Raw genomic sequence first — 12933 nt, 5'->3', positions numbered from 1 at the left:
TAAAATGACTTGGTTGTAAGTAAGGAACCCAATTTTCCTATGTTATGTAGATGTAAATAGGAATCAACAAAAACCTCGAGAATCTAGTAGCACTTTGTGAAAAAAAAAATTTGTGTTTTTTAATGACATTGTAGTTTCTTTTAAGTAAATATGTAAATACACGTATTTTCAGGATATCGAATAAGAAAATAGTGTTTTTTGCAAAAATGGGTTGAAAATAGGAACCCTTAGCAAAAATGGATTGATTCTTATTTCATTTGCAAAAATGGTTTTTTTTTGGCCCCACATAAAAATCAAAGGTATTAATGTATAATTTTACATTTTGGCCCCTTCAACTTTCATAATAACCCAATAACTTATATATTATTTACTTTTTATATCTTTAATTTTTTAAGTTTATATTTTAATCTTTATTACATATAATATATAAGTTTATTATTCAAATTACATAATCAAAATTTGTGTAAATATCAAATATTTCTTTTTAATCTAATATATATATATATATATATATATATATATATAATTTTTATGTCAAATTATTTGTAGAAAAAAACAAAAGTCATTGAATTGTCATTGTTTATCTGCAAAGTAGATGTCTCAGTTGTCACTATCCATATGCAAAAGTAGTTGTCTTAATTGTCACTATCCACATGCGATAAAAAAATATGTAAGTAAAAGTTAAAAAAAATAATTATAACTTTGTTTACGTTCAATTCATTTTCTGATGTATATATTGAATTCACCATTTTAGTTTCCATCATCATTTTCATAAACCATAGTTCTCACAAATTTGAAATCCCAGCTTTTCTTCTTTAATTCTTCAGTCACGTTTGGGGATGAGTCTGACGATAATGTGAATGAAACTCCGATTGTGAGTAAAAGTCCAATTATGAACTTTATGAACGATATTGGAGACGAAGGAGACGATGACGTAGTAGATATCCAAGACAAAATTCATTTAGATTTTTGGAATGAATCTGAAAAACAAAATAAGGTTAGGAATGTTGTTTGAAAATAAGGAATAATTCATGCAATGGCAAATCTAGAGGAATGGAAAGAGCCATTGGGATACCATCGATGGGGGTCGTTAACGACAAATATATCCGAGAGTATGAATAATGCGCTACGAGGAGCAAGACAACTACCTATTAGGGCGTGTATTGATCTTACATTCAATAGAACTGTACAACTTTTTAGAAAACATAGTGATGCTCCAATGAATTGCAATACACCTCTACCATCACGTATGTGGTGTCTCTTTCGTAAACGTGACACTTCTGCACAAAGTCATACTTTAACTGAGTTCAACTATAATGAAGGTGTCTATAGAATTGTCACCAAGTTACGAATAAATGAAAACGGAGGAAATACCCACACTGTCAGTTATTATCAACATACATGCACCTGTGGTAAGTGGCAGATGGAAAGATTCCCTTGTTCACATGCTCTTGCAGTTTGTCGTTTTAGAGGGGACAACCCTTTTTCCATTATCAATCATGTTTACACAACTGTGACGTACAAGCAACAATATAATGACGGGTTTTCACCGCTTCCTCATGTTGATTATTGGTTAGAGGCTGATTGGAGTATTCAACCAGATAACTCAAAATGTGCAGCCGGTCGAGGTCGGAGGCATGCAAATCGATTTCGTAACGAGATGGATGTTTGCCATCGTGATGAACCTCGTAAATGTGGACTATGCCATCAACCTGGTCATAACAGGAGAAATTGTTCAAATTCTCAACCAAGATTCAATGCGATGTGAACCATGTAACTTTTATTATTCTTGTAATTTTATGTTTAAATTAGTTTTTAGTTCATGTTTAATTTCTTTTGTAGTTGTGTCTTTAATTATCTTGTAATTTCGTAATTTCGTAACATGTAATATATTCGATATTCGTATCAATTAGAATGTGTTTATTAAAATTTTCTAATGATGTAAATCGCAATAACATAATAGACATATTTCGGTTATATGTTTTTAATATATACAAATTTACATTTGTTGTAAAAGCTAAAAAAACAATTCTTTTATAAAAAAGATATAAAATAAATATAACATATAAGTTGTAGGGTTATTATGAAAGTTGAAGGGGTCAAAATGTAAAATTATATATAAATACGTTGATTTTTATGTAGGGACACAAAAAAACAACCCATTTTTGCAAATGAAATAAAAATCAACCCATTTTTGCAAAAGGTTCCTATTTTCAACCCATTTTTGCAAAAAACTCTAAGAAAATAGGGTAGTACTTGAAATTTTATGTTTTGCACATAATGAACTGAAAATGTATGTTTTATGAAGTTGCCATTTTAACGTCATTTGCATATTTTGTACTAACTTTGTAATTTTTTCATTAAATGTGTACACAATAAGCTTAATTTCTTCATATATGAAAATGGAGCCCTCTTAAAAAATTTATGTTTTGCGAGTTAAGAGTCGTTTCGTGATCTTTAAATTTTGTTTCGCGAAGTTTCCATCTTAATATGTTTATGCATTTTCTACTGACATTGTAGGTTTTGAGTAAATATGCCATGTATTTTCTTGATATCGTATGTGAAAATGTAACACTTTCTACAAAATTTATGTTCCGCAACTCAAGAATTGGTTAATGAAGTTTAATTCGTTTTGCAAAGTTCCCATGAGCATGCTTATTGTTGATGTTGATGACTAAGGATAAGTTAGATGATAAGCCAAAACCAACAGGTGTAAAAGAAATAGGAAAACATGAGAACATAAGAACATACAACATGTAGGATGAGTTTAAGCATTGAAGGTACAATAAAATAATTTCTTATATATTCATATTTAAACATTAATCTTATAGTTAATGTTTGTCGTTATATGACTTTATAAATTTGGATTTGCGAGACATTTTCTATATCAACTGAGTTTCCAGACGTAAGATGCAACACAGATGCCATCCTAATGGACATACAATACATACATGATGGCCCCTCTTAAGAGAACTATCACTTCTTAGTTTACAAATATGGGATACATTTTATATTAGTTAATTAACTAAATGTTGTTAATAACATTACACTAATCGATTAATTATTTCTTATTAGGAAGTTTAATCTCCATTTACCAAACTGTGACCAACCTATATTGCACACACCATTACATAATGGATAGATAATTGTTGGTACTTTTTTTATGGTTTTGGTTATGATGAAGAAGAAATGTTATCAAAGAAGAAGGCTTGCATTTCCAACTCGTCGGACCTATCTGCAACTAGTGTTAAGTTACCAATGCCATTAGTCTTCGTCATGTTGGTTATATATAAACAATGGTTGGGAGCACAATATATTGTTTTGGCCATAGTATAGGGAGTATTAACCACTCATACCTAGATGCTACATGTTTATTCCAAAATACTACATGATACGTGTGATAACTCAAATTAAAATAAAAAGTATAATTATATATAACTTGGTTATATTATTAAAATAATATAATTGGTGATTAATTAGGAGTAATTGGGTTTAATTAGGAGAAATAATGAGGTTTAAATCCTTAAAAACGACACTTAAATGGAGGCATAAATTCAGACTTTTGAGTGACCTAGAAAGGTTACAACTTGGGCATTATAAAGGGCTTGAGAAATCGAGTAGAATGCACATTGGAATTTCAAGAAAAGGTGGAGAAACGAGGGAGAAATCGGTGAAGGAAGTTGTGAAGTTATTTTTCGGAGTTCTAGCGAATTAAGGGTGTGGGTATCGTGGTAAGCTTCGGTCAAGGCATAACGACAACGATGTGAGTTTTTCGTGTTCTGTGGTTGCTCGCAGATAAATGTTTGTCATGCGTTTATTATGTGGTTTTTATTTATTGACATTATGTTTTATGATAATTATCGCAGTAAAAGGGTGTGTGATTTTTTGATGGCATGTTTAGCGGGAACGGGTGGGTGTTTAATCGTCGTGAGCATGACGGATGTGTGTGATCGGCGGGGATGGGAATTGAGAATTATACTCATTTCCTTGGATATTTAAAATACTTGAGTACAATGGATGATGAGTTGTCTCAAGGAGAAGGGAAACGAACCTTTGGATCTTTCCCTGGATAATTAATCGTTCCCCTAAATTATGTCATCGGGTGATATGTTTTGTTGTATGACTTATTGAACATATGTGATAAAACTATTTGTTTTTTTTAAGTGATGGACATGTATGTGCAACACGAACTCACTAGGCCCTAGGCTTACCCATTTAGAAACTTTAAATGTGCGCAACCCAGGAAACTATTTAGCAAGTGGCAGAGAAAAGTCCAAGGAGAAGGATTGATCCAAAAGGACGACAAAGGAATTCCGCAAAGACGTAACACCCGAAGTTGTTCAATTGAAGACTTTATTTTAATTTATTTCGTTTCCGCTGTAGTTTAGTCTATAAGAAATTTCAGAATTGATCTTGGGAGATGTTGGAACGATGACTTTTCATTTAATCGATATTTGAAAATTGGGGTGTTACAAGTTGGTATCAGAGAGATGTTTAAGCAGATTAGGTGTTTTCATAAACACTTAAGCTTAAACGGAAGGAACGAGAGGTAATCAAACGACTTAACTAGACCACATCTCGCTTGTAGGTATCATGTCTTCAAGGAGATCTGGAAGGTTTGCTAGGGTCATCCCGGAGGAAGATCAAATTCCAGTTGGAGCTTATGTTAGAGCACATGGAGATGTACCGGAAACTCCATTAATCCCCAATGCGATCCGTGGACGTGGCCAAGGAAGAGGAGGAGGCAGGGGTAGAGGAAGAGGCCGAGTAGCTGTTACAGCACCGATACCTGCACAATCGGCCCATGGCAGCTCCGGATCCCATCGCGGTCGAGGTCGAGGTCGCGAAAGGGGTCGTGCGACAAACATGATCACTAGAGAAGAGTTGGTTGATGAGATTGCTCGGGCGATTCAAGCCACATTGCCAAATGTAGTTGCTCAGGCACGAGATGCCATAATGAGTGAGTAAGAAGGTAACTTAGGCGGAGGCGAAGAAGACTACGAGTTTAGTACACCAAATACAAATCCTGACCCAAGCATTGCACAACCCTCAAGGCACATTGACAATCATGAACGAGGGGGTTGTAGTAACAAGACGTTCATGAATTGTAGGCCACCCATATTTAATGGAGAAATTGATCCCGTTTTGTCATCAACATGGATCATGGAGATCGAGGGAACATTTGATACTAGCAAGTGTGCGGATGAGGACAAGGTGATTTATGCTGCGACAATGTTAAAGGGGGAGGCAATACATTGGTGGGGCATGGTGAAGGAAGTTAGGGGGCGTGAGGCGGCCAAGAACATGTCATGGGATGAGTTTCTAAGAATCTTTAAAGAAACGTTTTGCCCTCGAACAGCGGTAAAACAGTTAGAGGAAGAATTCTTGAAGCTGGAACAAGGGAACATGACTGTGAGGGAGTACACCACTAAGTTCACGGAGAAAGCTAGGTTTGCCGAATTTTATGTATCTACAGAAGAAAGAAGGGTGGAACGCTATATTTGGGGATTGAGAACAGCTATCCGTGAATTTGTGCAAATTCAGAAACCAAGTACTTTCCAGTCTGCTGTCGACGCCGCGGAAGGCCGAGAGCGGGAAAAGAATCGCCAGTGTGAGAATAAGGATTCAGGGAAAAGGAAGTTGGAAAGTTCAAATACAGACTCAAAGAAAGGCAAGACTTCTAGTTCAGATCGTAATTATGAGCAACAGTCTGGGGTAGAACAATGTACCATATGCAAACGATTCCATAAAGGGGAGTGTAATATGAACCAAAGAACTTGCTACAAATGTGGAAAGATAGGACATATCGCTTCAGATTGTAAAGTAGGGAAAGTATGTTATGGGTGTGGGGCCCCAGATCACATCAGGTCAATCTGTCCTCAGAATAAGGGTAACAATAATCAACGCATGATGATAGAGAAAGGAAATCGGTCGGGAGATGAAAAGGCAGAAACGACAAGGACAAAAGGAAGAGCTTTCCATATGATAGCGCAGGAAGATCAGGATACCCCGATATAATGGCATGTACTTTCTTAGTAAACTCTATATGGGTGTTATTGAATGTGGATGCAAACATTTTTATTTTTACTTTTTGTAAGTGCCTAAATATGGGTGCAAAGGCTTTTAGAAATAAAGATTGATGATGATCATTTTGTAGTCATAAGAAAGAAATTTGATGATTGCTTGAATGAAATAGACAATTATTTAGCATCACTAAATTTAGTACCTGTAGCACTATGAGATTTTGATAGGAATGAAGTGGTTGTCAAAAAAAAAAAACCAAGCTAACATAGATTGTAATAAGAGAAGTATTGGGTGTGGGTGCCACATAGGGAACATTATATTGTATATGTGCCAGTTGTAAGGGAGTTCTCAAGAATCCTATTGGTTAGCACCAACAATGATGAAAGGATTTATTTAATAGTTGTAGGACCTAGTTGAAAAGGAAGGGACGTTGTAGATGTACAAGGGTTACAAAGATTCAAAGAAGGTGTAAGATCTTTACTGATTAAGGAAGGATAACATTGTCACTTATGCTCTAAGTCATAAGCTAAGGAAGGAATCAGGTAAGATTCAAAATGATGAGAGTTGATGAACTGTCAATTTACAGGGTGGAACGAAGAAGAGTCAGAAAGAATCCATGGTAGAGGATAAGTGGAAAGTTTTTAGATTTGTTTAACTGGTGTATGATGACACATTTAACGAGGACATGGGTGTATGATAGTCAGGAACATAACGGGTGTGTTGTGATCAATAGGAGATAGGATTTGAGAAGTTACTCATTTCCTTGGATATTTAAATGATTGAGCACAACGGACAAGTTGTGCCAAGTGGGAAGGGAAGTGGACCATTGGTTCTTTCTCTGGATATCTAAAATGTTCCCTTAAATTGTGTCATTGGGTGAAACATACTTGTGGAAAAAGTTATTCATGAGATCGTTCGATTGTCTATTTATGATCAGAACCTTAGTTTCATGTCATCATTTTGGAAGAGTTTACAACGAAAATGGATTATCTGGTAAAGAAGTTAAGGAATGTGGAGATACAACACTTGAAATCTCAATGAAAGTAACATAAATGGCCAGATGCGACATGGGGAAAGGTATGAGATAAGAAGACCAAATACCCTTATTTGGTTGTTTAGTTCAAATTCCGAGGACGGAATTTTTTGAAGGGGGGAATTTTGTGATAACTCAAATTAAAATAAAAAGTATAAATATATATAACTTGGTTATATTATTAAAATAATATAATTGGTGATTAATTAGGAGTAATTGGGTTTAATTAGGAGAAATAATGAGGTTTAAATCCTCAAAAACGACACTTAATTGGAGGCATAAATTCAGACTTTTGAGTGACCTAGAAAGGTTACAACTTGGGCATTATAAAGGGCTTGAGAAATCAAGTAAAATCCACATTGGAATTTCAAGAAAAGGTGGAGAAACGAGGGAGAAATCGGTGAAGGAAGTTGTGAAGTTATTTTTCGGAGTTCTAGCGAATTAAGGGTGTGGGTATCGTGGTAAGCTTCGGTCAAGGCATAACGACAACGAGGTGAGTTTTTCGTGTTCTGTGGTTGCTCGCACATAAATGTTTGTCATTCGTTTATTATGTGGTTTTTATTTATTGACAGTATGTTTTATGATAATTATGGTTGCATACAAATGTTATTTTTGATTTGTTATCTACTGTGTGTGATTTTTTGATGGCATGTTTAGCGGGAACGGGTGGGTGTTTAATCGTCATGAGCATGACGGATGTGTGTGATCGGCGGGGATGGGAATTGAGAATTATACTCATTTCCTTGGATATTTAAAATACTTGAGTACAATGGATGATGAGTTGTCTCAATGAGAAGGGAAACGAACCTTTGGATCTTTCCCTGGATAATTAATCGTTCCCCTAAATTATGTCATCGGGTGATATGTTTTGTTGTATGACTTATTGAACATATGTGATAAAACTATTTGTTTTTTTTAAGTGATGGACATGTATGTGCAACACGAACTCACTAGGCCCTAGGCTTACCCATTTAGAAACTTTAAATGTGCGCAACCCAGGAAACTATTTAGCAAGTGACAGAGAAAAGTCCAAGGAGAAGGATTGATCCAGAAGGACGACAAAGGAATTCCGCATAGACGTAACACCCGAAGTTGTTCAATTGAAGACTTTATTTTAATTTATTTCGTTTCCGCTGTAGTTTAGTTTATAAGAAATTTCAGAATTGATCTTGGGAGATGTTGGAACGATGACTTTTCATTTAATCGATATTTGAAAATTGGGGTGTTACAATACGACACGAGATATGAAAAACAATCTAGCATTAATCAAGTCAGAAATGGAAGATAGTATAGCATATATTAGGCATGTCACTAGCGTTTAGGAGATTAAATAACAATATTCAGTATGATGTTAATTGTAATACCTGTTTTTCGTAACTTAAGGGGTGTAAATTTGTGATAAGACAGGTATGTACATGAGCATGGAATTTCTTAAAACCGTGTATTGTTATTTGGCAAAATACAGATGAGGAAAGTTGTAGATCTTCCAGAGAAGATTTCATGAATATAAAGATCGTCGAAAACGAAATTTGTATGAGAAAGTAATGGGCGTTTGAAGTTGAGATGAAAGTGCGTTGCTATTTCGAGAAAGTCAAAGTCAAACGGTCAACTCTTGGGCCACCATGGTGTGGTGGTACACTTACCACGACATGGTATGACGTGAGTCACCGAGACATGCAGCGATCATGCGAGACACGTGACATCTGTTGGACAAATTCGTGGCCACGATATGGTCATTTGACCACCACGGCGTGGCGTCCATGATGGTATAAATATATGTGTTTTCGTGTCATTTGAGAGATTTTGGCACGTGTGATCAAATGTGTTGCTTGGGAAGCGTTCTCGGAAGATTATAACGAAGGGGTTATACCGTTGTACGGGAGATACATGGTCGAGTTACGGAATTCGCTGAAGTTTTTTTTATCCCGTTATTGTATAATTATGATATGTGATAATTGTCGAGATTTGTTATACTCATATATGTGTTACTAGAATTCGTGATATGGTGTTGTTACGACCCCGTTGGTAAGATTAGTGAGTAAATCTTACGATTAGATATTTAGTCGGGACAGTGACGGTTATAAACCCTAATATTCAATAATTACCAGTTATGAGATATTTAGCTAACGGCTTACAAGTTAAGCATCTTATGAGATTTAATTAGTTTGGTGACAAGAGGTCACAGAGCATAGCTAATAGTGAGTTGTTACAAGTTAGGAGGAACTTGTTATTTGTTGAATAGGTGTTACCATGTAATTAGCTTATAGGCAATGAAGGAATGAAATTGAAGCTGAAATTACTCTACTGACTAATCAGGTGAGTAACACTACTCTAACACCCGTTGTTATTGATATATGTCTTGTACTGTATGTAAGTTACATAGCGGTAGAAATGATTGGATATGATGACACTGATCTTTGTGGTAAGACTGTGATCTTTGTGGTGTCACGGGCTGACACGACGCTCTTGTGGTGTCAGAGGTTGACAAGGTAATATTTGTGGTATCACAGGCTGACACGAATCTCTTGTGGTGTCACCGGTTGACAAAGTGATATTTGTGGTGTCACAGGCTGACACGGTGATCTTTGTGGTAGTTATTCAGTACCAATTCAAAGGGTTGCCTGGAAAATTGAGGATATATTTTGTTAGATATCTTAAGGGAGATTCGTGAATAATACTATAGATGAAATTGATATGTGATATTGAATTGCTTGATATATGTGTGTTATATGTGTTATATATTATTGTAGTTGTTATTCACCAAGCTGTGAGGCTTACGGCGTTTTGTTTGTGGTTGTTTTGCTGGTTAGAGATTGTAGCGCCCGGCTCGAATCTTGTACTTGTGGCCAGTATGATCCCTAGTGATATCTTCTTGTGCTCCAGAGTGCCAGTGTACACCAAAATGTTTGAAAAGTTATTATTGAGAAATTTGTTTTTGGGGTGTACCTGGTATGAAAAAAAAATTAAGCGTTACATCAGTGTTGATGTGCTATGGGAGTATGGATGATTTTGACTTAATTTTTAAGGATGTAGATGTTATTAGGGATATAAGTGATATATTTAGTTATGTAAATGCTTTGAGAATGTTATGGATGAAAAAGAAGATGTTGATATCGTCAAAGAGAATGAACATGACTTGGAGGTTGGGGAGGGTGACTTGAATGACAATACAAGGGTTAGTAAGGATGAGAAGGAGGCAAATGAGACTTCCTAGAATGTTGACTCTTGTAGGGACATGACCTCACATAGGAGGATGATGTGAAGGGTTAATCTTAAAGTATTTGATGGTTGTTGATTTAGTATATATCTATCTCTTATAAAGGAGGTCATTCAAATGAACGTGCCCATACTACCTTCCACACCTACCGGTATTTTTATCAAGGGGTCGTCATGGACCGCCCTATCGCAAAGCTCAACAGCTAGGATACACATATATCCTATACTCACTCTCCCAAGAGTGGCTAATCACTCCTCAAGCTGGCTTACTTCAACCACACTCACTCATGAAACTTCGACCAACTCTGCAGCCGTTCGTGCATGCTAATCATACATAACTAGGGACGGATCCCTTTAGGGGCCAGGAGGGGCCATGGCCCCCCTGCTTTATTGTCTTCTAATACCCAAAAAATTATAAATTAACTTATTAGTTTAGGGTAAATATTACTATTGGCCCCTTAGGATTTTCAGAAGGCGTTAACAAGAGAATATAATATACCTATTAGCTCGGTGTAGAACAGAATTTAAAACTATTAATCTAAAACTGAATATATATATATTTGCTCTCATACATGTGAGAAAAATAAATAGTAAACAACAATATTGTTTTAAAGATCGGTTACAGCTAAACAGATAAACTAGGAGAAAACAGATAAACTAGGAGAAAAAGTAGCAGGAAAGAAATTGCAGAAAAAATAGAAAACTATATATCTTAAAGATCAAAGAGTAAAAATTAACTTTATAAGTTAAAAGCAAACTAGATACAGGGAGTGTGAAAAACGTCGTCAACAGCCGGATCCTTGCCCTTGTTGTCGCTTGCCTCACCCACCCACCGTCGCTGCAACATGTACTCATTCTTCTTCTCAGTTGTGGTTATCTTATGTTTTGCTTTTGAGACTTAGACTCGAACATGTGTTTATATTTATTTTCTTTTTTCAATAATTATGCTTTGACAATTACACAATGTCAGAGACTCGGAGTACAGAGAGTAGAGTAGAGTTATGTGACCTTTTAGTACCTTTTCTTGACATGTCTTTATCATATGTTTATTATATATATTTTTATAATGCTTTTTGTAGTTAATGGTCACACTACTCATGGTTCAGAGAATACATGGTATAACTCAAAGTAATTGATTTACTTTGGCTTTTTTTATTAGTATTTTATATTATCTTGAGATCTTTAGTTAAATCGTCAAAACTTGATTGTACCTAGTTAAAAGTTATATATATATATATATATATATATATATATATATATATATATATATATATATATATGGATTCGGACCCCCTTCTTTTGTTGCTTGTGTTCCGCCCCTGTACATAACGTTGGATTCCATAGACATTCAAATACTTGATTCTACCCTAAGCCCAAAACCAAACAAAGAACATGAAATAAGGCTAAATCAAACATTCTCAGCCTGTAGAATCTTAGTTATATACAACTATGATGCACACACCAAGAAACTACAGTAATAATGTCAATTCCATGTAGCATACAAGAGATTCTCCCACTACTAGAAAAACATGATTTTGCTATGGAAGGGCGCTATTGAATGTATTTTCGTTGTTAATCTGAAATGGATCATGCTATGATATGTCGTTCCATAGCAAGGTTGCTACCACATTATCTACGGAATTTATTTCCGGTAGTGAGCATGGGACATGCTAGGGAAAATGCTACCGACTCCATATCCGTTGGTATTATGCTACCGATATTTCTATGGAAAAAACATTCGTAGCAATTTTGCAACGAAATTTTTTACGAAATCATTTTCCGTTGTTTAGCTTCTATGGAATTAATTACCGTGGTTACTATGCAACGAACTTTTTCGACGGAAACCAATTTCATAGTTGCTTTTCTATGGAAGTGACATTTGTAGGTATTTCCTAGGGAATTCTGCTATGGAATTTGTTTTCATTTGCTTGTTTTTCTATGGAACAAAAAGCCTAGCTAATTTGTGACAACATTTGTTACGAAATTATATTCCATAGCAACGTTGATAAGGAGTAGTTCAAACTCATAGATATTTAGCTATGGAAATTTGCAACGACAATAAAACTCGTGGAATTTTTAGTATTGAGCATTTATATGTTGCAACTTTTGTTACCAATTTTGCTAGGAATTAATTTTTTGTAAAGTAATTATGTTTACGTTATATTGAATAATTTTTTACCATTTCAATATAAAAAAACTGGATTATAACATAAACGATTACTTAATTGGATATTTAATGAAAATATTGTACATACAAATATCTCAAAAACACATGTCCCATTTTAGTAAATGCTTTCAATTTACCAAAGAATGATAAATTTTCATTTTATTTAATTCTCATGAAGGGCACTAATACATAACATCATATTTACCTATTTGCATGCAAAAACCAAATATTAGACAATGTAACCATCTTTTTATAAAGAAACAAAAACATCTAGTCAATATCTTCTTCCTCCTCTTCTTCTTCCTCCTCTTGTTCTTCATTGCTCGATGTACTATACTCATAACTACCCTTGTTGTCAGGAATACCGTCATTGTCGTCCTCATGAATTTCACCTTCTTCATCAATGTTATTTTCATTATCTGAACCGTTGCTTGACAAGTCGTGATCATCATAATTGTCTGTATCGACTGTAGTTGGTATAATGATTTCTTTT

The 12933-nt window shown here is 35.0% G+C and overlaps 2 protein-coding genes and 1 long non-coding RNA gene across 3 annotated transcripts; 2 read left to right on the top strand and 1 right to left on the bottom strand.

Annotated features, from left to right (window-relative positions):
- Window positions 1–1036: 1036 nt before the first annotated feature.
- Window positions 1037–1768, top strand: LOC145164207 (uncharacterized). Its single transcript, XM_079082931.1, has one exon. The coding sequence runs from the start codon at window positions 1037–1039 to the stop codon at window positions 1766–1768; it is 732 nt and encodes a 243-aa protein (XP_078939057.1).
- A 3332-nt stretch (window positions 1769–5100) lies between these two features.
- On the top strand, window positions 5101–6018 carry LOC145164206 (uncharacterized). Its single transcript, XM_079082930.1, has one exon. It carries the CDS (start codon window positions 5101–5103, stop codon window positions 6016–6018), a length of 918 nt encoding a protein of 305 aa, XP_078939056.1.
- A 3515-nt stretch (window positions 6019–9533) lies between these two features.
- Window positions 9534–11212, bottom strand: LOC145162696 (uncharacterized). Its single transcript, XR_013739260.1, has 3 exons — window positions 11039–11212; window positions 9836–10003; window positions 9534–9678 (listed from the first exon to the last, which is right to left on the bottom strand). It is a non-coding gene; the product is annotated as an uncharacterized LOC145162696 (long non-coding RNA).
- Between the last annotated feature and the right edge of the window lie 1721 nt (window positions 11213–12933).

This window comes from Lactuca virosa, chromosome 3, assembly GCF_052849685.1.
Source record: "Lactuca virosa cultivar CGN04683 chromosome 3, Lactuca_virosa_CGN04683_v6, whole genome shotgun sequence".
NCBI lineage: Eukaryota > Viridiplantae > Streptophyta > Magnoliopsida > Asterales > Asteraceae > Lactuca > Lactuca virosa.
The sequence above is the reverse complement of the archived record's forward strand: the minus strand, read 5'-3'. Positions and strand labels throughout refer to the sequence as shown.